Genomic DNA, 23780 nt, shown 5'->3' with positions numbered 1-23780 from the left:
GAGAAGACAGAATATCAGAACCAACCATGCCACCTGCAGAACGTAATCAGTGTAAAGGGGGCCTGTGGAGTGGCTTAGTGGAGGTTTGATCCCTGGAACCTGTGGTAGAAAGAGAAAGCTGACAACAGAAAGTTGTTCTCTGACTTCCGCAAGTGTGCACCATGGCACCTAAGCACCTGCATACATGTGTGCACACTTACGCACACAAATGCGATAGACATTCAGAAAAGATAGAAAGAAGAGCTTTGAAGTGCTCTTAACCAGCTGTTTTACCAGGGCTGGCTCCAGTTTATGTAAAGGGTATTGAAATGATCTTAGGATAATTTTTACATGAAAGGATTTTCTAGGTCGTGTGTATGTCACAACAACCTTCCAAAATAACTTATTTTCATGGAAATTCTGAGCTTGGGGTGGGGAATACCTTTAAACTTTGGAAGCTATTGCTTGAATAAATAAATGTTTTATTAACTCAGAGTATATAACTGTCTGAACTTAAGCACACTTGCCAAATACAGATATTATCGAATGATTTTTTTTGTTAGTTATATTAAAAACATTTTTTACTGACTACATAAGAATTTCTGTGTCTCTTTTTTTTTTGTGGCCATCAAATATATGTTGAACTATATACTTGAAAGTAAATAAAAGGTGCTGGGTCCAGCTTTTATTTAGGAGGTAGAAACAGAAAAATTAAGAATTCCAGCTGATCCTTAGTTAGATAACAAGTTCAAGGCTAGCCTGGGCCACAAAGAGAACTTGCTACACACACACTCACATCAAAAAAACAAAACAAAACAAAAAAACTCCCCACAAAAACCCAACAAAAAACAAAAACACCACCACCACCAAAAAACCCTAGATGACTAAAAACAGTGAATTTGATACCTTGTCATAAAAAAGGAAATCTTAAGATTTTTCAAAATTTAAAATTCCATAAAAATTCCATTTATTTTTCAAAATGAAAATCTTAGACTTTAATATTCTATTATCTGAAAATTTTCTCTGTAACAGTATTTTATGAAGGAGAGAAGCCTTTATTCTTATTCCCAGTAAATGAGAAGCCAAACTAGGTATAATCATCAGTATACTTTGTTTTTTGACTGCTTTTCATCTGTTGTTATGTGATTGTGTGTGTGTGTGTGTGTGTGTGTGTGTGTGTGTGTGTGTGTACATGCACATACAGGTACATGATATGTGTGTATGAGTATAGGCATGTACCTGCCATGATGCATGTATGTGGAGGTCATAGGACAATTTTCAGGAGGTTATTTTTATTCCCCCACTCCCAACTCCTGGGATCTAGGGAGGACAGGACTCAGTCATCAGACTTGAATGGCAAGCACTTTTTGCTGGCTGAGCCATCTTGAAGGCACTATACATATATAGTTTTGATGGCTATATAGGATTGCTAATTTGATGAATGTGTTTTATGAATATTCTAAAGAGTCATGTGACAGCTTTGTAGAATTATTATTTATGTGGCCTTATTTAATCTCTGTTTCAGCACAGGAATTCTTGTTGCTCATTATCCCAGTAATCCATTAGGGATGAAATTTAAAGAACATATTATGGAATACAGAAAAATGTAAAAACGTGTGAAAGTTAAATCATTCTGGCAAGCGAAATGTGTAAACAGAGACTTTTTTCTATCCCACAGCCATTTCCAAATAATCATTCAGAGGCCTGTATTAATTATAGATGCTTGGGCCAGTAGTTCAGGCTTATTACTAACTAGCTCTTACACTTAAATTAACCTATTGATCTATTTATTGCCACATGGTCTGTGGCTGACTGGTCCTCTGCATCCTGCTTCTTGGACTGCCTGCAGGATCTGTCTTGACCCCATCCTTCTTCCTTTGAGTCCTAGTTTGATTTTTCCATCTAACCCACCCTGTCTTGCCATAGGCCAAAACAACTTTATTATTGACCAATGAGAGAAATACACATTCACAAAACAGTTATTACATAAGAATTACAGGGTTGGGGATTTAGCTCAGTGGTAGAGCACTTGCCTAGCAAGTGCAAGGCCCTGGGTTCGATCCTCAGTTAAAAAAAAAAGAATTACAGTAATCCATTTGCATTTGGTAAAATTAGAGAAAATACTTATCTATCTTATTTTGGTGAGTCTAAAGTTTTGTATCTAATTTACTTTCTATTATAACTAAGGAAAAATATAATTATAACTATTTAGTCTTCAACTCCATCAAAGACCCCAGAAGGTTAAAATGTTACCTAATGATGGACCTCAAGCTGCCTGGACAGTCACCCAAAGTTCTTCTACAACATTGGGTTATCCAACTCTGTCCTAACAGGCCTAGGATGTCTGACCGACATTACTGTGAAGCAGGAACTTCTAAGGGCTGTCCTACCTTGTCTCAGCAAAGTTTGGCAGTCGTCTTTCTTATGTCCTGCTGGTCCAGTTTGGACAGTAACTGTCAGCAATTGAAGCAAGGGGAGTTTCTTTGCCCACATGGCCAGCTTTTGCCATAAAGAAAAATTCAATATGGATTTTCTTCAATGCCTATCTATCATCCACTTTGAAGTAATTGGTCTTGCCAGGAGCAGATGTATCTCACTGTGGAGAAAAATGTTTGGTTAAAATTTGAAAATCAGCCAGGTGGTAGTGGCAGCACAGGCCTTTAATCCCAGCACTCAGGAGACAGGGCAGGCAGATCTCTGAGTTCAAAGCCAGCCTGGTCTACAGAACAAGTTCCAGGACAACCAAGGATATATAGAGAAATCTTGTCTCATAGAAACAAAATAGCTAGGCAGTGGTGGTGCACACCTTTAATCCCAGCACTTGGGAGGCAGAGCCAGGTGGATCTCTGTGAGTTCAAGGCCAGCCTGGGCTACCAAGTGAGTCCCAGGAAAGGTGCAAAGCTATACAGAGAAACCCTGTCTTGAAAAACCAAAAAAAAAAAAAAAAAAAAAAAAAAAAAAAATCCAACAACAACAAAACAAAATAAAAGAAAAAAATTCAGAATTTTTTGGGAAAATGAGCAGCTAAATCTTAGTTCTGCGGTCCTAGTAACCCCATGCACATGTTATGTTGTGAGGTGTTGGTTTGTTGAGACAGTGTCATGTTTCTTAGCTAACCAAGGATGACTTTAAACTCTTGATCTCCTTGCTTTCTCCTCTTAAGCACTATGATTACAGGCATACACTACCATGCCTTGTTCATTGTGTTTTTAGAGACCCAAATCATGGAGGGAATGAAATTTTTTTCTTTCCTTAAGAAAGTATGATTGAATTCCCAGAGCACCCCCACACCACCAGAGTGTCCATTTATCATGGTTTAATACTGATGAAGAACAGATTTTCTTAACAGGACCACTGTTGATATTTGGTCATTTCCTGTGCAAGCTGTTTTGTGCCTTATGTGGTGAAGTACCCTGGCTTCTCTTTACTAGATACTGGTAGTGTCTTTCCCATTTGGCATAAGCAGCTGAGGACAAAGTACATTAAGCAGAATGTCTGCAGTATGCCTTATATCTAGACCTAATATCTGTGCTCTAAAAAGAACAGCTTAATGGTTAATCACTTAGGAATAGATCATACAATGCCTGAGACTATCTTATAAAGTGTGTGTGTGTGTGTGTGTGTGTGTGTGTGTGTGTGTGTGTGTGAGAGAGAGAGAGAGAGAGAGAGAGAGAGAGAGCGAGCGAGCGCATGTGCACTAGTGGAACTGAGGGATGGTGGTGAGTGTGTGAATGTAATAAAATAAGATTGGGTAATAAAATAATTCTTATAATTGAGTAACAGTACTTTAGGTGAAGGAATTTAGTCAGACTCTCTACTTCTGTATATGTTTGAAATTGTATACCATAGTTTATTATATATATTTATCTTTTAAAACTTTTTTTTACTAAGCAATTCAGGATAGATTAGAAGTTAAAAGTTAAATTTGTTGTTTTGACTAAAGTCTTGAGAGTTCTGTTTAGTTTGGCATTTTCAATCAAGTGAAGCTGCAGTTATTTACTAGATTCTAACTGGAGTGTCTTTAAAATTCCAGATCACTGTCATTGTAAGGTAAAGCCAGGAAAGGGGTTTCCTGGGCTCTCCCAACCTGCTAAAATATTAAGTGGGAACCATGCTTTGAGGTCAGTTAAGCCATAGAGCAGGACTTAGTAGTAAGTAGGTCTTCTTCTGTCTTCTTCCTAAAGCAAAATGTCATATATTTTTAGTAACTTGATGACAGTTTAAATCACTGGATGGATTATATTTACTAGTTTTCGTGTTTTCTCAGATAGTGCTATTTAATTCTGTTCGTCCAAATAAGTCCTGTGTGTATATACGTGAGAATACTAGGGCTAGTTGTTTCATGTATCATGACTACTTAGTCTTCCTTATGGATAACCAGTATCAACTGTAAGTGGTGAGGATATAACTCACAAGTACAAATACTATCTAGCATGTACAAGATCCCAAGTTCAGTCTTATCATAAAACACAACACAAAAGTCATAAGCACCTGCTATGTCCATTTTCTGTGTCTTTAAAAATGGCAAAGTGGATATGGCAAAGCTGGACATTTGTATCATCTAGGTAATAGGTTGGTCGGTCTGTGCTTAAGCCAAATAATTCTGTGCATTTGCTGGATTGTTTTGGACTCTAGCAATTCTAAAAATATTAAACATTTTAGACTGTGATACAGATTTTGAGCAGTTGCTTGGATAGTGTTTTCTAGTTTGTGTGAAGTATTCCTGGAAGCATTTCCTTTCCCTTTCAGACAGCGTGCTTTCGTGAAGAGAGGGACGTGCTGGTGAATGGGGACAACAAGTGGATAACAACCCTGCACTACGCTTTCCAGGATGACAACAACCTAGTAAGAGATGCTTTTGTGATCTGAGTCTTGGGTGGCAGAGGTCAGCATTGCTTTAAAGTCTTGCTTAAATAGAAAAAAAAAAAACCACTGCATTTCACAGAGTAAGTTGTACAGTTGATATGAGAATTATCTGTCTGAGAAATTTGATGCTTTTTTGTTGTTGTTGTTGAATTTGCTTATGCCTTTAAATAAGAAATCCCAAACTCAATCCAGGCTGTTTTAATTTCCTTTAGTTAAATGCTGTAGGAGATGGTTCAGGAGTTTTGTTTTTTTCACAAAAAAACAAAAATACACTCTCCTAGTGTATTTTATTAGTAGCGTTCTGCTTCTGAAAACTTTACACACTTTCCAATGTGACTATGTGCTATATTAAGTTGAGCTACATTTATATGACATCATGGAGCACTTCACAGAAGCTTGTGGGGAACTTAGAGAAAACTCAGAATATCAGACTCTTATACCACCTGTGTATCAATAAGAATGAATAGAGAAACTAGAAACAGGGAAATAAAGTCAAAGGATAAATAAGGTGAAGTTTGCTCCAATTCAATAGGGAATTACTTGGCCAACTCACTATTCATAGTTCTTCAGTTTTTGATCCATTTTTATTTCCAGGTGTATATCTTTTAGAAAAGCGTCCATGTCTTGAGATGCTATTATGTACCAGACTTAACAACTGGAATAGGAAGAATAGGGGACAGTTTTTGTTTATTTACTGAATGCTTAGTGCATGTGTGCTCCCTGCTGGGCAGTGTTCTGTGTCTGGAGAGAATAGTGAGCAAGAGAGAAAACTTCGCTCTTCTTAGTATTATTTACATAAAGTATAGCAGATGATAAGTCTGAGTCAAGTAAGTAATATATGTGAAGTAGTTTAGATGATGAAAATGCTATATTTATTCGAAGTATAAAGTCTGAAGACTCTTCCAAGGCAGATCCAAGATAGCTAAATCAAGAGGAAGAAAGATACAAAGAATGTCATTTTATGACATAAATATTACATAAACTTCAAGGTTTAGTTTTCATAAACTTGTAGTATAGCTACACTTACTGACTTACAGATTGTCTACAAACTACCAAGCCAGTTATAACTTGATAGCGTTTTGAGTTCTGTGCATATTGCTGTACCATGACATTTTATTTTTTACTAATAACGCATACCTATCATGTCAGAATGCTTTAGTGCCCAGGACAGTGAAGATTTTATGGATTAAGTAGCAAAGCATTGTGTTTATTATTGAAAACACATTACACATCTATACTAATAGAATATAGTGTACACATACATTGCCCGATACACCACACATTACCACATTCTCAATTCACAGGAAAGAATTGATTAGTAAGGTTAATAAATTTAAAACAGAATACTTCATTATAATATAACTTCTAAAATGAAAATGAAAATGAGTCTCCAGCCATATAGGTGGTTTCTGAGATGCTTATGTATTAAATAAGAAAAGCTATCTACCTGTGTTCAGCTCTGAATTGTGCTTGATTGCAAAGCAGAGGGAAATGGAAAAATGGTCAGGGAGAAGAAACTTTTGTTTTTGTTTTTGTTTTTTGAGACAGGGTTTTCATGTGTAGCTTTGGAGCCTTTCCTGACTCACTCTGTAGATCAGGCCAGCCTCGAATTCACAAAGATCCACCTGGCTTTGCCTCCTGAGTGCTGAGGTTAAAGGTGTACACCACCGCACCCTGACTAAACTTGTACTTTTATTGCAAACAGTTGCTCAAAAACTTGCAGACATCAGGAACAGCACTTACTGCTTTTAAAACTAAGGAAATGCGAAGATTTGTTCTGTCTCTCATTAATTAACCACTCTTAACCTCAGTCCTGCCTCTGGGCCTCCAGATCTGTAGCAGTTACTGTCTGCCTCTCTATAGCAAGCTTGGCCTGGCTTCTCTTGATAGTGACAGTAAAGACAGGGCAAGCAAGGCTTACAGAGTAATACTCGTAAGTGTGAAACAGGAGCAGCTGTGCCCACAGTGGATGGAAATGAGGCCGCCAGGAAGAAAAGTCATGGAGTGGTCAGCAAACTGATGGAGACACTGCACTGTGGAGACTGGGGAGAGTAGGGCTAGGCATGCATTTCAGTGGTGGAGCATGTGCTAGCATAGGCAAGGTCTTGGCTCCCACCTTCCCATATACTCACAGAGGAGTACAAAGAGGTAGCCAGGAACACTACATGTATTTTTTAGTTAAGATGAAAACATAAGATTCCGCTGTCCATCCTTGAGTGTTCTCTATATTCATCTGTATTTGTGTTTAATGCCATCTCTGTTTAAATCCCCTGGAAACATTCAATTGTGCTGAAATCCTACATTTTAAAATAGTCATTTCCAGAATTTCTCGTTGGAATTAAACTTTGTCTTATTTTAGTTTTGTCTTTTTAAAGTCAGTTATATAACCAACATATATGTGTGTGTGTGTGTGTGTGTGTGTGTGTGTGTGTGTGTGTGTGTGTGTACAGTGCCTCTGAATCTTTGGTAGAAATTTAGAAAAACATAAATGGCATTATCCTTAGTATCTTTAGCTAAAGTAAAACTAAATGTTTGTTTATAGCTGTAATACACATGAGGTTTTTGTCTGATGTCAAGTCAGATCCAAGTGTAGAAACAGTGCTGTTCCAATATTTATATCCCTTATATGGTTTTTAAAAATGAACAAGTGGGTACACCAAAAGGCCACACCAGCATGGTTGACAGCTCAGGAAAGCTGGAACCTGGAGCACACTGCACACCTGCAGGCAGCTCAGCAGGCTGGAGAGCGCCCTCTGCAGGTAGCGCCGTTGGTCTGAAGTGGTCTGTGCTTTTCCAGGGATCTCTGTTGGCCTGAGTAGTGACTTCTGGGCAGTGTGGCCTATCCAACAGTGTCATTTAGCAGTCTGCAATGTTTGTGTACACTTTGGGAAGGAGGGGTCAGTTCTAGTGAATATGGTCAGTTTCAGAGCTTTGTGAAGCTATTTTGAGTTGTTTACTTCCTGAGCTTAAGGAGCTCCCCTGCGCAGTGGAAAGTTTGCCTGCCCTCCCTTAGAAGACCCTGCTGCTGTTTTACCTCCTGTAAACATCCTATGTCCTAATGAGCTTCCCTCCAAGAGGGAAGGTTTTGATCTTGGAAGAAACTGCTACACAACAGTGGCATTGGTTTTTAATACACCACATGTAGCATTGCGGTTTGTATCCGAATTGTTTTTATAAACACAGGATAAAGCTTTGCATGTGTTTACCATTTAGTGTCAGAGTGAATGGAATGATGTTTAGTTGGATTTAGTTTGATTATTGAAATTTTAGGGATGAACATATCAGGCAGATATAATATATGTAGATTTATTAGCAAAATTCATGAGTACATTGAACATACACTAGGTATTTATTTACACTTAGAAAAAGTAAAATATTGACTGTGGTAATTTTCAAAAGCAAGAAGGCTAAAATCCTGTCAATGTATTCTTTTGGAGATAGATTTATCATCGTGAATTTATATATCACTTAAAAGGTACATTTTGTTACAAATATAGAAATAAATACAAGCAAGGACTCAAATGGCAGATTTTAATTTTTGGTTTATGTAAATGAATGTTTTGCCTGCATGTATGTTCATGTGCCACTGTGTGCCTTCTGCCTTCAGAGGTTAAAAGCAGGCATCCAACCCTCTGGAACTGCAGTTGTGGGCAGTCATGAGTCCCTAGTGTGAGTGCTGGGAACAAACAGATTTGTTCTTTTCGAGAGCATCAAGTGCTCTTACGTGATTAGCCATCTCTCCAGCTCCTCAAATGCCACCTTTCAAAAGGCAGACATTTGCCAAAAAGTATTACGACGAGAAAAAAAAGTCAGAACTGCTTATTACCATTGTGTCTTCTGAATTATTTAGGCTGATTTGCATTCTTTGTATTAGACTTTGGATATACATTTCTTCTTCAGTGACTTTCTCTGAGAGAAGTAATCTGTATATTACCAGTTATGTTATTTATATTGAAATAAAGTAACAGTACTTGGAGGAGGATCAAAATGAAAAGTCTTGTCATTAACAAGAGGCAGAATTCAGAAGTCATTGAAGCATTCTTTTAAGCATTTAAAAATTTTAGAAAGTAAGTGTGTGTAGCTGAGTGGTAACAACTGTGCTCAGCATATAGAAGGCCCTGGATTGCATCCCCCTGCACCATCCAAAACAACCCATAAAACCTATTTTGGAGCTGAAGCAATGACTTAGCAGTTAAGAGCACTTGCCGTTCTTATGAAAGACCTGAGTTCAGTTCCTACTACCTACATTGGCCGCTTACCACTGCTTGGAACTCCAGTTCCAGGGGATATATGCAGTTTTTTGATCTTCATGGGCACCTGAACACCTGTGGTTCACATATGTACACTCATGGCCTATGTATACTTGTAAATAAATAAACACATCTTTAAAGGGTATTAGAAAATAAAACAGTTTAATAATGTAGACAAATCTAGTTTTAGATACCAAAACAGAAATTGTATTCAATGTATTTATTTTGCACAGTAACTTTTAACCATTCTTTTAAGTAACCAAACATTTTTACTGCTATGTAACTCAAGAAATTTGTAGTAGATAATTTGGATTTTCATTTCCAACTTTCTTAGATATTACTATACACATACTATGAAAAAGTGTAGCTCCAGTTCCAGGAGATCCACCACCCTCTTCTGACCTCCATAGGAACTAGACATACTGTGATGCAAAGACATATGCAAGCACTCACTTGCACTCAAAACAAAAATAAGTAAGTCTTTAGAAAAAAAATAAAATCGGCCAGGCGGTGGTGACGCACGCCTTTAATCCCAGCACTCGGGAGGCAGAGCCAGGCGGATCTCTGTGATGTTCGAGGCCAGCCTGGTCTACAGAGCTAGTCCAGGACAGGTACCAAAACTACACAGAGAAACCTTGTCTTGGAGAGAAAAAAAAGAAAAAAGAAAAGAAAAAAGAAAATCATTGTACCATCAAGGCATGACAAGTGGTACATATGCATATGGACATGCACAAGTAATAAGTATTTGAAAACAATCTAAAATGTAACAAACTGTATAACATTGTCTGTCATCTAACTCAGAGAGCCTGGTGAACATTCTGATAAGTACCTTGCCCTTCTTTGGTACTACATAATACATACATACATACATACATACATACATACATACATACATACATACATACACACACACACACACATACATACCATACACACACATCTCAAATGGGTATGCTTCTGTTTATGTGTATTTGAGAAAAATCTTTTCATGAGGTGGGTGATACTGTCATTTACTTTGCAAAGGACAAAAGCAGCAAAAATTGTAATCCTTTTTTTATACCAAGTTTTAAAATTTTGTCTCTGCTTATAAAATTTAGAAGTCTTACTAATATTAATTATAATTATCTTACATACTTAAATATGAGTTAACCACACAAGTAATTAACCTTCATAAGTATTCAGCCTAGTCCTAGTTAACCCCAGGATGCATTAAGTATATTAATTTTTACCATGATGGTTTACTGAGCACATTTTACTTTTGTTCACAGTACCTGGTTATGGATTATTATGTTGGTGGGGATTTACTTACTCTGCTCAGCAAATTTGAAGATAGGCTGCCTGAAGACATGGCTCGTTTCTACCTGGCTGAGATGGTGATAGCAATCGACTCAGTCCATCAGCTCCACTATGTACACAGGTGAGTTAGCCCGTCTGCCATTCGGCTGGCCGTGGCGATGAGAAACATCTGTTGCTGCCTTATTAATTACGGTCTTAGTTAGACCTCACCCACAACACTTCATTTTGAGATTGTTTTGGTTTTGTGTTTTTACTGTTACTGTTAATCTGCATCACTGAGCTGATGTGTCTGCTTTTATGTCCATGTATGCAGATACTATTTACAAATGCCCACTTCCAATCAGCATTTTTGTGGAAAGCTTTGAATATACTCATGACTGAATTTACATGTAACATCCTTCCCAAAAGGAGTATGCAGCAGTCAGTTTCCTTATAGTTGATTCTTACACACTGATAGTTAGAATTCTAGACCATAAATTATAGACATGTTAAATATTTTATTTTTCTAAAGAAAAGAATTGGGCTGGGGAAATAGCAAGGATGAGGCCCTGAGTTTGATTCACAACACCATGTAAAATCAGGACAGGGAGACATGCACCCATTGGACTAGAGGAATGCAAATCCCTAGGGACAGATGGCTGGCCAGCCAGTCTAGCCAAATTGACGAGCTCTAGGTTCACTAAAAGACCTTGTCTCAGGAAATAAGGTGGAGAGTGGTTAAGGAAGACACCTCAAATTGACCTCTGACCTCACATGCACATGTATCCACATGTACACCCTCATATATATAAACACACAGAGGAAAAGACTTTAAAGAATTATATTTTATATATATATTGTTTAAAAGACACTGTTGGTTTCGATGTGTATGGCATGATCTTATTCTAAACTGACAAGTAATTCATCATTTATACTTCCTTCTGTGTGAACTAGGTATGGTGATATATCTCTGCAGTGTAGCACTTGAGAAATAGAGGCAGGAGGATCTGGAGTTCAAGACCTGCTTTTGTTATGGAGAGAGTTAGAGGCCAGCCTGGTCTACATGAGACATTGTCTCAAACAAAATGAAATGAAAAAACTAAAACTTTTTTTCCTATGAGTGTGTATTATATTACATACCATTTTTTATTATGAAAAAAAAGGTCTATTTACGAAACGTTTTTTATGTATAGGATGTTTAAAGGTATAATAAAATATTGAAGAACATTTAGTGGTTTAAAAAAAATAGGACCTCATTAGGTTACCAGAGAGGAGACTTTTTTTTTTTGAGACAGGGTTTCTCTGTAGTTTTGGTGCCTGCCCTGGATCTTGCTCTGTAGACCAGGCTGGCCTTAAACTCACAGAGATCCGCCTGGCTGTGCCTCCTGAGTGCTGGGATTAAAGGCATACCCCGCTGTCACCTGGCTTGGGATAAGTCTTTCACTGGGCAGTGCAAAGTGTGAGGAAGAGGAGGATGCTAAGAGCAATAAAGGGCTACTACTGTATTAGGAAGGAACCATTGCAACTTTGAAAGGTAGACTTTATTTATTTACTTATTTATTTATTTTGAGACAGGATATCACTATGTGTATGTAGCCAAGACTAGCCTGGAACCCAGTCCTTTCCAAGTGCCGGAATGCTAGGCATGTGCTACCAAAGCATGGTCTTTATCATGAGACTACTAAATATCATGGTACAGACCTTAGACTATACCTTGGCCTGTAATTAGTTACCATTCATTACTGTTTCATGGCTGTCTTCAAGTTGGACATATGTTCGTCTCGTTTTAAGTGTCCTTTTAGATCTTAGAAATTCACTCATGTGGGAGGTGTGTCAGTATACTTTTCCCTAGCATTCTGACTGCTCTCTTGGGTCAGCTACATAGTGGAAGTGGAGGAAATGCTCTCTCTTTTTGAGGAGTTACTTGAAGGTAGAACTAATGATACAATTGAATTGAATGAGAGTAAAAGCAGATTTTAAAAACACTTGTAAAAACCATGTTCCTAAACATTGTGGAGATGTAGAATGAACAGTAGTTAAACAAATGACTCAGGAAGGAAGACCTGTGGAAGAGGCTGTGTCCACGTCAGAACACAGGTATATCAAAGATTAAAATTGTTAGCTAAGGGAAAGGTCAGAGAAAATGGGACACATGCAGAGAAAGACCACTCGGGTTTGCCATTACATTTTATCATTGGTGTGTGTGTGTGTGTGTGTGTGTGTGTGTGTGTGTGTGTGTGTGTGTTTCACAGTGGGGGGTGCTGCTCTTGTATGCTGGTTATGAGGTGTGGAGGTCATGATGCCCTGGGTGTCAGGTATCCGGTGACTTTCACTGTTTGTTTGAGACAGTCTCTCATTGGTTAGTAGGTAGAATAGCTGACCGCAAGCTCCCAGGGATAATGCTCCTGTCTCTGTCTCCTTTCTCACCATGGCTGGAGTTAAAGCACATGCCAGGACTCCAGGCTTTTAAGTGGGTTCTAGAGATCAAGTTTAAGTAATCATGCTTACAATGCAGGTCTTTACTGACTCAGGCCTATATTCTATCATTTTATTTAAAAACATTCTTATTTATTTGATGTGTATGTGCATGTGTGTACTTATATATATACATACTTATACATACATGCATGCATATATATGTTTATATGTGTGGGAGTGTGTCCATGCTGTGGCATATGCATGGAAGACAGCAGAGGGCTTGTGGGAATTGGTTTTCTTTGTGCCGTGTGGGTTGTGGGGATTGAACTCAGGTGGTTAGGTGTGTGACAGGAACCTCTCCCTGCTGAGTCACCTCCCTGACCCTCTTTACTGTCTGAATGTTAAAGTCATCACTTGAACATGTAAAAAACTTATCTGTCTTTTCCTGTGCTTTTAGCCAACTGTTTATTTCTTTCCTTGTACTTATTAACATACTATTTTGGCAGTCATAGAATATTTTCTTTTTATTAATCTGTCAACTCAGAGTTTAGACTTTGCCTTGGATATACTTTAACACAGAGCTTGAAGCATGCATGCCAGCCTTCCTTTGGTTTACTGAATAGTCAGTTTACATTTTAAGGGAGTATCCTTCTTTTCAATTATCTCTTTGCCGAGGCAGAGAATTTTGAAGTAGAGTGTATGTTTAATGACTTAATGTCATGTGATCTGATTCAGGTTGATTACACTTTCTGCCAGATGTTGGGACATCGTAAAGTAAGTCCTGATTTTAGGTTGAAAAAACCTGTTATTTCTTTAGAAATGTTTACATGTTAACTAAAATCAGCAGAGAGTTGCTGTTCGGATTGTCAGCAACAATGCCATTTATCCAAGACACAGAATCCAACTAGAACAACAGAAAAACAAGCTTGATCTGGTTAGAATGTTGTATTTGGTTTTCCTGTGCTTTAGTTTTAGATGAGCAGAAGGAAAGATCAGGAATTTTGTGATATTTCCTAACAGCACATGGATAATTTATATAGATAATCATAATGTTGATTCTAGCACCAGAATTTTAATAGCCATTACTCTGTGTATGTAGGTCAGTGACTATGATCACACCCTGGTTCTTGTATTGTTTCCTAGGCTAGCAGACATAACACATTTCGCCTTCACATTAAGACCTTCTTAGAAAATACGTTGAGCTTGTTGGCAGATTTAGCTTATTTTTGTTAAATCTTGTTACTGGGGACAAAACCTAGGGCTTTGGGTATGTTAGGTAAATAAATACTCCACCCCTGAGGTACAGTACCAGGATGCAGATTTCACACAGAAAGATAATACTAGAAAGTAGACAGTGCTTTAAAATTATGAATTAGAGTGAAGTAGATAGCATGAAATTTTCGAGACACCAGTCCTTTTCTTTAAATATTAAACAAATTGTTTCTGTGAGATTAGGGTAATATAGGGCAATGGTGTGGATCTAGAGGAAGTATGGGAATATGATCAAAATACATTGTATGAAATTTGCAAAGAATTAATGAAAATATTTTTTAAGTTTTTTTTGAAGTTCTTAGTTCATATAGACAAATAATGGAATATTAAATATTAAAAATGAGGAGTTACTTCATTTTAAATCTTTCAAAGGTAGTTTTGTAGAAGTCTAAAATTATAAATATCTTATTATTAACTTTATTTCAATAGCATTAGTTATTATTCTTGATAACAATCATTTTTATGTCATTAGTTCATAGAATTTGTATTTTCAAATTTTTGTCATTTGAGAAAAGATGTTTATCTTTTTGTATAACCTGCCATTAGGTATTCAGTGAATGTTCATTTAAGATTGTGAGATTAAATTGTAAAATCTCCTCAGATAGCTTTATTGAGATGTAATTCATATACCACATACTTCATTCATTTAAAGTGTGTAGTGGTGTTAGTATATTCACAGATACATGTAACCCTTGTCATGAACCATTTTAGAACATCTTCATTACTTCAGAAAGAAACCTCATGCCGTAACCTCTCACCTCAGTTCTAACTCTCCAGCCCTAAGCAAACATTAATTACTTTGCCTCATAAATCTACTAATTTGGGGCATCTCATATAAATCAAATCCTATAACATCCAGTCTGTTTCCTTTAATGTAATATTTATAAGGTTCATTAATATTGTAGAATATATTTGAATGTGCTTTCTTAGACATGTTGATTGCCTGGTGAATGTAGAACACTTACATTTTTCTGGAACCTTTTCAGAATCTAAAGTGTGCATTATACAACATTCACAATATACATAGCCCAACTCCAAATTAATCCATCAAGATTGTAATTCAGTCTCAGTAGAAAAAAAAAAAAAACCAGAAACAGTAATAACACTAATAAATTGATGGAAATTCTAAGATGACCAGGTATAAGAATAATCGGATAAAGACTTAACAAGACACTTATTTTAAATGGGATTCATAAAGTAAAGAAAGTGTATGTGAAATTATAGGAACAAAATCTCCTCAGTGAAAGGGAAATTATAAAAAGCAACCAAACCAAAACAAAACCCAACACAAATGAGAATACGTATTTTTTAAAAATTTTTATTTACTTTTATTTTATGTGCATTGGTGTTTTGCCTGCGAGTCAGATCTTTGAGTTACAGACAGTTGTTAGCTGCCATGTGGGTGCTGGGATTTGAACCCGGATCCTTTGGGAGAGCAATCAGTGCCCTTAACCACTCAGCCATCTTTCCAGCCCTGGGAATACTTTTAAAAAGCTTTATTTTTATTTTATGTATATGAGTGTTTGTCTGCATGTATGTCTGTGCACCACAGGCATGCATACCTGGTACCCTTGGAGACCAGAAGAAGGTGTTAGCTTCCCTGAAGCTGGAGTTAGGGATGGTTGTGAGCTGCCATGAGGGTGCTGGTCGCTGAACCCAGGTTCACTGCAAGAGCAGCAAGTGTTCTTAACCTCAGAGCATCTCTTCATCCATGTCATCCCTCATGGAACTGTTAGGGGAGAAAAAATACAGCATTTTGAAGAAAAATGTACTAAAGAACTTCAGGAGTGGGAATTCAAATGTAAGTCCAGGAAATGAGCCTCATGCAGAAAAGAATAAGATACCCAAAGTTTTCATGTTGGGAAATTAAGACAAATGTATAGAATTAAAATTGGAGCAAACAGTTTGAGTTCTAGAAAGCCACACCTAGTACAGCATAATCCAGCCGTGGGCACCGAGGACAAAGGGGTCTTCAGAAGTGGCTTTTGTTTGGAGACAGCAAATGAATAGTTTCAGATGCCTTTTCAAAGCCACAGAGGCTACATGACAGTGGAGTATCCGTGGATGATTGAGGACAAGAAACCTGTCTGTGAAGACTTTATATTCAGTGGAAAGTTCTTTCTGTAACTGTAGAAAAGGCTATTTTCCCAGTTAGAAAACCACCAAGAATTCATTTTCCTGATGTTTCCTCACAAGAAATCTTCAACACCATACTTCAGAAATTGGGGAAATGAGATCAGAAGCAAAGCTGGGCTTTCAGGAAGGCATGGAGACAGCGAGTAGTAAACTGTCTGTTGGTAAAGACTATTTTCACTCTCCATGTGCTCACTGAGAGCAGAAGTCAGCCGAGGCACTCGGGAATGAATACATACCATCTAAAGCAACTGCAACATAGTGGACTGCATGAACCATAAATTCTAGCATGACTACTGACCTCTAAATAAAAGAAAACTGGGGAGTGGGACAGATAAATGAAAAATAAGTTTAATATTAAACTTTGCAGTGACAAAGCTTTGTGACCCAAAATGCATTAAGTATTTATGATCTCCAAAAAGTAAAATGTTAACAATTCAGATTTGCAGGTGTAAATGGAGCGTGCAGAAATGGTAGAGGGGTTAAGGGGTGTTGTTCCAATTTCTTCTTCCTTTCAGTTTACTTGAAAAATCAGAGTAGGACTGGTGGTTTTTGTTAGTTACTTCTTAATTGAAACAGAAAAAATGTAAAAAGGAAAAAATAAAGTATTAATAGCTACAATAAAAAGTTGTGACAATTGGGAGAATTTATGCAAATCTCTTTCAATGGTTTTCAGTAATTGAAACAGTGATAGTATAATTGTCATTTTGAGACTGTTGTGTCTGCAATGTGAAATAATACATAAGAAGCTACTGAAAACCCTGTAGTTTTGAATTTGTAGTATCAGCATGAACTTGTAAATCATTTTATCTTTGAATACAACCCTACCCCCACACTGAGAAGGTCTAGAAGCAGTGACCAGCATACTAGTAGTGACTATGCCTTTTGACAGGTTGTGATTTTCAGGTACCGCTTCTCAGGGGAGTTAGAGGGAGTCTTGGACTACACCAGGGTAGAGTTTCAGGGTGAGCCAGAGTAAAGCAGAGGTAGTGCTTTATCGAGTGGTTGCAGTTGATGGTGCCAGTAGAGTCGGTAGGTGCTTAGGTGTCTTCACAGTAGAGCAGTAGAGGAGTGTGTGTGATCCCGTAGCTTTTTGTTTGTTTGTTTGGTTGGTTTTTTGAGACAAGGTTTCTCTGTGTAACAGCCCTAGCTGTCCTGGAACTAGCTCTGTAGACCAGGTTGGCCTTAAATTTAGAGCGATCCGCCTGCCTCTGCCTCCCAAGTGCTGGGATTAAAGGCGCGCGCCACCACCGCCCGGCTGGCATTTGTTTTCTTTATCAGTTGGCTACACCAGTTTCTTGACTCTGAGAAAGGGATTCCAGCATGAGAACTCTTTTCCCTTCCCATTTGCCCTGTATTTGTGTCTGTCTTGCTCCAGGAAATAGACAGGATGATCTTGGTACACCTTGTCAGGACAAATAGAGAAGAAGTGTTCACAGACTTGTAGGGTCATGTCAGAAGGATTCGGAAGCCAAATTGGAAATGGTACCAAAGGTTGGGGTGGGGTAGCATGTCACCTGCCTTGTTCCTCTTTCTATTTAGCTCCCAGCTTGGGCTTTGCTCCTTGGGCAGAAGATTGGAAGATCCTTTTCTGTGGGATTCTGAATGGAAAGTAAGTGAAGTTGGTTTAATCTTCCAAGGAAACAACTAAACTGGATAAGTCAGCCATAGTAAGCATCCCATAATACTAGTACCCAAATTCCTAGATGTGAGTAGCCATGGATATCAGTTTTCTATAGAGAACCTGTAAGATTTAACAGCAAGATCTTTCTGTTCTCTGGCATTTGAGAATCCAGCTAGAAAACAGCCGACACCCTGATGGTAGATGTCCACTGTCCAGAGCTCTTTGTTTTACTTTCTCTTTCTATCCTTCTCTTTCCATAGAATTCCCATGTTTTGCTCAGCCTCTGTGGTATGCCCATTCTCTTTTAGAGAATAAAGTTCTGCCTGATTCAAGAATTACAAAATAATTCAATTAAGATCTTAAGAAAAGAGAAGATTAAAATCTCAGGAATGTGTATGTAGCTCAGTGATAAAGTGAAGGACATGGGTCCAGTCCCTAGCAGTAAAAAATAACATGATAATTTTATACCAAATAAATAAATGGAAGAAAAGAAGCTTGAAGGAAAGGATAACTAAAGGGAAAGAAAAGTTGTCCTTCCCCCGAATAACCATGAATAACCATCCAAGAGATGGAAGATGTGTGGTTGTGTTATAGGAAAGGGATCTTCAGACAGTAAAACTTTTTACATTAAAATTATGATGATATATTTAAGGAAAGTTATCAGAAGTGTTAGATAATAGAGTTGAGGAAATAGTGGAAAACCCCCAAATATCTGGGCTGCTAGAGAAGTCGGCAGGGTCATGGGATGATAGGGTAAGACATCTAATAGGAGTTCCAAAATAGAATATAATGTTTTTACTGAAAATCCTAGGACCTAGGACCTACTGCAAATACCAAGTACCAACTGAAGGACATGCAGTACCATATTTAAAGGGAGCACTAAGTGCTCATCCCGTGATAGAATGCAGACACACGTGATTCTCATAAAAACCCCATGGAGGTACAGCTAAATGAGGCAAGCTAGTATAAAGAGCGCACTGTTTAACCGGTTGGTGGTTGGTAAAGCATAGACTATGACTTCCTCCTCTTTTGTGCCTGGTGGATATAGTTTAATGTGTATCTCTGAGGATTTCTTCTAGACTGGGTTTTGAGTTTTCAAGGGTCTTTTTACTGGGTATGGATTAGAAGGTTACTGCAACCTGACATCCTTTTGTCATATATTCAGGAACAGTTAATGTGACATTTATTATTTAGGCCATGAATTGTGTATTTCACAAAGGGTTATATCAGTCATTATTGCTTTGAATATTTACTGGATTATATTTCCTGATAATTAAGTCTGATCCCCCTTTCCTGTCTTCCATTCATGCTGTCTCCTTCTTCCTCAGCCCTTGTCTTCCCCATTTTCTTTTCTATAATTGATTGAGGTAACTTAAAGTAAAAAATACATAAAATAAATTGATGCCAAGATACGAAAAGGTAAAAGACTCATAGTGATTAAGATATTATATTTGAGGGGCTGGAAACATGGCTCATTGGTTAAGCACATGTTCTCTCTTGCAGAGGATCTTAGTTTAGTTCCTAGCACCCATGGTAGGTGACCGGCATCATCTATAACTTCAGCACCAGGGGAATCCCATGTCCTCTTCTGGCCTCCACAGTCCCCTGCACTCAAAATGCACACACCCACACAGACACATGTATACATACAACTAAAATAAAGACTTCTAGAGAAACTTGGTTTCACAGTGAAGGACTAGTTGGATGGCTTAATGGGTAAAAGAACTTGTCACCTCCTGAGTTGAATTCATAGAAACCATAGTTTAACAAGGGAACTCACTCATGAGAGCTGTCCTCTGACTTCCACACAGACTCCATGGAGTACATGTGCTGCCCCAACAGCAATAGTAAATAAAGTTTAAAATAAACTCCATGGGGGGCGGGGGCGGGGGCGGAACTTCCCATTTCAACTTACGCGTTTCTGTATTTTTTTTTAAATCCTTACCTTTTATTTTTTTTCTTTGTATAAATTTTTTTTTCATGTGAAAGAACACAAAGTTTCAGAACAGGTTAGGATCTTCTTTTAATTCTTCTTTCTATTGCATCTGGGCCGCAGTTTCTCCTTCCTCCTCCCCTCACAGCATCCCCTCCGCCCCCACCCTCAATCCTCTTCTCTTCCTTTCCCTTCAGAAAAGGGCAAGCCTCCCTGGGACATGAACCACACAGGGCCACCTCCACCACCACTCTTAGACAATAGCTTGTATAAATTCTTGGAATGTAGTAGTTTTCAAATGCATTTCTAGTCCCCAAACAGAAAAACAGAGTTAACTTATTTGTAGCTTTCTGTGTACTCCCATTTTCTCTTTATATAATTTGTTTCATATTCAAGACTCACAATTGCAATTTTTATAGAATCTTGTCTCCTTGATTTTAATAATGTTAGATAATGCCATTAATTTAGAGTAAAACACACCTGTAGATTACAAGAAATAGATTAGTGCTGTTTTAACAACATTTGTTGAGAGAAATCCCCTGTAATAAACTACAGAGAAGGTTTCCTCCTTTGTTCCTCAGAACTTCATGAAGAATAGGTATGGGCCAAGTCTGTTCCAGGTTTTGGGCCAATACTATCTCCTTTAGCGTGGGTTTTTGGAGATTATTGGCCACTTATCCACTTGTTATAGATGAAAAATCATTGCCATTACATAGTCCTGAAATGTTTTGCAGCCTGAAGCTCAAAGGGCACATAATTTTTTCAGTATAGATTTCCCTCCTTGACTGTGGACACAATAATAGTTTTAGCAAAATTAAGAGTTAATTTTAATATTCAGTCCAGGTATATTATAATTATAATATAAAGTAAATATATGATTTTAAAAACACACATATATATGTATATATATGTATGTATATATATACATACACACACACACACACACACACACACACACACACACACATATATATATATATAAAGGAGAAGTATAATGTGACCAAAAAGTAAAAATAAATATATTCATTTGGAAGTGTGCTCTTCCAAACTATGTAAATAATACAAATAAATGTAGGCGAAGGTGGCCAGATGCTTATGGGAAAGAGAAATACAGATCTTCACTTAGATCTCAATGCCAGTGCCTGCACAACATTCTGACTCATAATGTCTGGCTTATGGAGTGGAATTAAATAACCTCTTTAGTTAATTTGATGGTTATCCAGAGTTAAAAATTACCACTTTGTAGGTTAACTAATACCAACAAATTTACATTTCATTATTATCAGGATAATATTTGTATAATTATGCTTCTGGCTCCCTTCAATATATCATTGCAGTTGAATGCTTTAAAAATATTTTCCTGTTATGAAATAAAGATGTGCCTCTTTTATAAATACTAGTTTTGTTGTTTTAAAATAATGTCTTCTGAGATAGGCAAGCCTGGCACATGCCTTAACCATGATGCTGTTCTTTTTAATCCCAGTGTTATTTACTTTTGATTAATAAGGAAAGTTAATGATTTTAGAAACCTTATAGATAACTGATTCGATTCATATTCAAATTATCTATGAGGATAATGTGGATGTGTCACCTTGTCTAAGCACGTCTCTGACTTTTCACCGATTGTGAGGGTTGGACTGATGTCTTGCCTCAGCTTACCTTTCCCTCCGTTGTTGACAGTGCTTGGTATCTGGTTGGCTGGCTGCCCCCTTATTGCAAGATGTCACTGTCTCAGGGTTGATCTGAATGCCAGATGTCGTTTTTTGCTGCTTCTATGGGGAAATGTAATTTGTTGCCCTGCTGCTGCACTTAGCCGTTAATTGTGTTCTCCAGGAGCAGACCCCGAGTCCATATGTGTTCTGAGAGTGTTCGGTAGGAATTAACCCACGGAAGGGAGCTGGAGGAGCAGGACTGGGTGGGGAAAGAAGTCAGACAGTTGAAAGCCAAAGCTTCAGCCAGCACTCCTTGCAATTCTGCAGCGTTTGTGGCCTTCTGGGTCACTGTTAACTAGTTAAAATGGTTTGATCTTTGTCCTTCTACGTCAATTATTCAGTACATATGTACTGCTCAAGAAAGGGATGGGGAACTGGGAAGAGGCTGTCTGCTACTCTGAAGGAGATATAAGTAGGAATAAAGACATCACACCATACTCCATAAATAGGTACAAATACTGTGAGTAAAAAAAAATGATTCCATTGAAAATAGCTCCTCTCTCTTAAGCTTGCTCTGTGGTGGCAGCCATATCTAGTTTCTTTGTCCTTCTACTATTTATTCCTGTGTGTCTGGTATCCTGCCATCTACGTTCAGATATTTTAAGACTTGGGAACTTCAGACAGTTTATAAGGACTCTTGGGGACTCTCTGAAGCTGGCTGAGGACTGGTTCTTATTGTAGCGCTACTTTCCCTCAGGCCTGTTCTCGCTGACCTGCCGGTCTTTATGCTTCTCTGTAGTGGTACATGGTGGAGATTTGTAAATGCTGTATATTGCTGAGCCAAAACTACTCTGCTTGTGTAACTGTCTCTAATTTTTACATTTCTTTCCTAATACTTTGATTCTCTTTTCCTTCCATTCATATGTACAAATACTAGATAATCACATTTCAGTATTCGTGTAAATCAAATGGTGTATTGTGCCAGTTTACTCTGTTTCTCCAACCTTACACAGCTATCTATCATTTACTTTCCTTTCTCTGCATTCTTAGTGCATATTTGTTTTCCATCTTATAAAATTATGGTGGCAACTTTGTCTCTTTTCCTTTTATTAAAAATAGATTTTTCTCACATTATATATCCTGATTATGGTTTCTCTTCCCTCTATTCTCCATTCCTCCTAGTTTCTCCCCATCTCCCTCCCATCTGGATCCACTCCCTTTCTGTTTCTCCTTAGAAAACAAACAGTCTTTTAAGGGATAATAATAAAATAAAATGCAATAAGATTTTTAAAAAAAGCCTAACACATTGGAATTGAACCAAACAAACCAACAGAAGGAAAAGAGCCCAAGAGAAGGAGCTGGAAACAGACCCACTTGTCCACACACTCAGGAATCCAGTAAAAACACTGAACTGGAAGTCGTGCATATGCAGAGGACCCGGTGCAAACCCTGTGCATGCTGCCTCAGTTCCTGTGATTTCATATTAGCTTTGATCATGTTGATTTAGAGCAGTGTTCTCAACCTTCCTAATGTGCAAGCAACCCTTTAGTACAGTTCCTCATGTCGTGGGGACCCCACCAGAAAGTTATTTTGTTGCTACTTCATAACTGTCATTTTGCTACTGTTACTAATGCCCTTTTATGGCTGAGTGTTCCAAGGTCTCTTGTGAATTGCCTGCTAACGGTTGTAGCATTATTTTTTTCTATTTTTTTTTGTGTGTGGGGTTATAGGAAAGAATGTATCTTATCTACCCATGAAGATTTCTAATGTAGAAACAAAGGGATGCAAAGATGAGAGACAAGAGATTTCTGTTTTCTACGTGTATAGAGTATGTAGTATTCACTGTTATTCATATTGGAATTGTTCGATTGACTCTGTGGAATGTTTCATTTAATCACCTGTGGTGGGTGGTTTTAATGTCATCTTTCATTCTTCCCCTCACATTTTAGTCAGAGTCTGCTCCTAAATATAGTCAAGAAAATTATTTACTAATTTGAGATTCAAATATGAAGTGATTCTTTGTGATCATTTTGGCTCTTTTGTATTTATTGATTAGTTGAGAAGTTTTGAACTAGAGTCCAGTTTCCAGTGCCTGATTTTCCCCTATTCCAGGGTTAGACCCCGGGTTTTCTGCCACTGACGCATAGCTTGAGACCAAAACACTGAATTCAGTTACTCATGTTATGTACAGTTATTTTGAGCGCTGGGGGTGTAATCTTGGGCCCTGTGAGCTAAAAAATGCTCTGCTTGTGTATCTACCTCTAGTTTGCACATTTCTTTGCTAATACATTTATTCAATTCCTTCCTTCCGGATGTAGCAAATAGTAGACAATCCCATTTCAAGTGTTCGTGTAAATCAAATGATGTATCATGTCTGG

General features: G+C 37.7%; 1 protein-coding gene across 21 annotated transcripts in view; it reads left to right on the top strand.

The window, feature by feature from the left end:
• Cdc42bpa (CDC42 binding protein kinase alpha) overlaps positions 1 to 23780 on the top strand; it is a 206671-nt gene that overhangs the window by 73844 nt on the left and 109047 nt on the right. For all 21 annotated transcript variants that reach the window (XM_036201790.1, XM_036201799.1, XM_036201801.1 and 18 more), the window contains exons 4-5: positions 4729 to 4824; positions 10364 to 10512. In XM_036201790.1, coding sequence (XP_036057683.1) covers positions 4729 to 4824; positions 10364 to 10512 — 245 coding nt within the window. The remainder of the gene's footprint in view (positions 1 to 4728; positions 4825 to 10363; positions 10513 to 23780) is intronic.

This window comes from Onychomys torridus, chromosome 11 (assembly GCF_903995425.1).
Source record: "Onychomys torridus chromosome 11, mOncTor1.1, whole genome shotgun sequence".
Lineage (NCBI taxonomy): Eukaryota > Metazoa > Chordata > Mammalia > Rodentia > Cricetidae > Onychomys > Onychomys torridus.
Note: the sequence above shows the minus strand (reverse complement) of the source record. Positions and strands in the feature narration are given on the sequence as shown.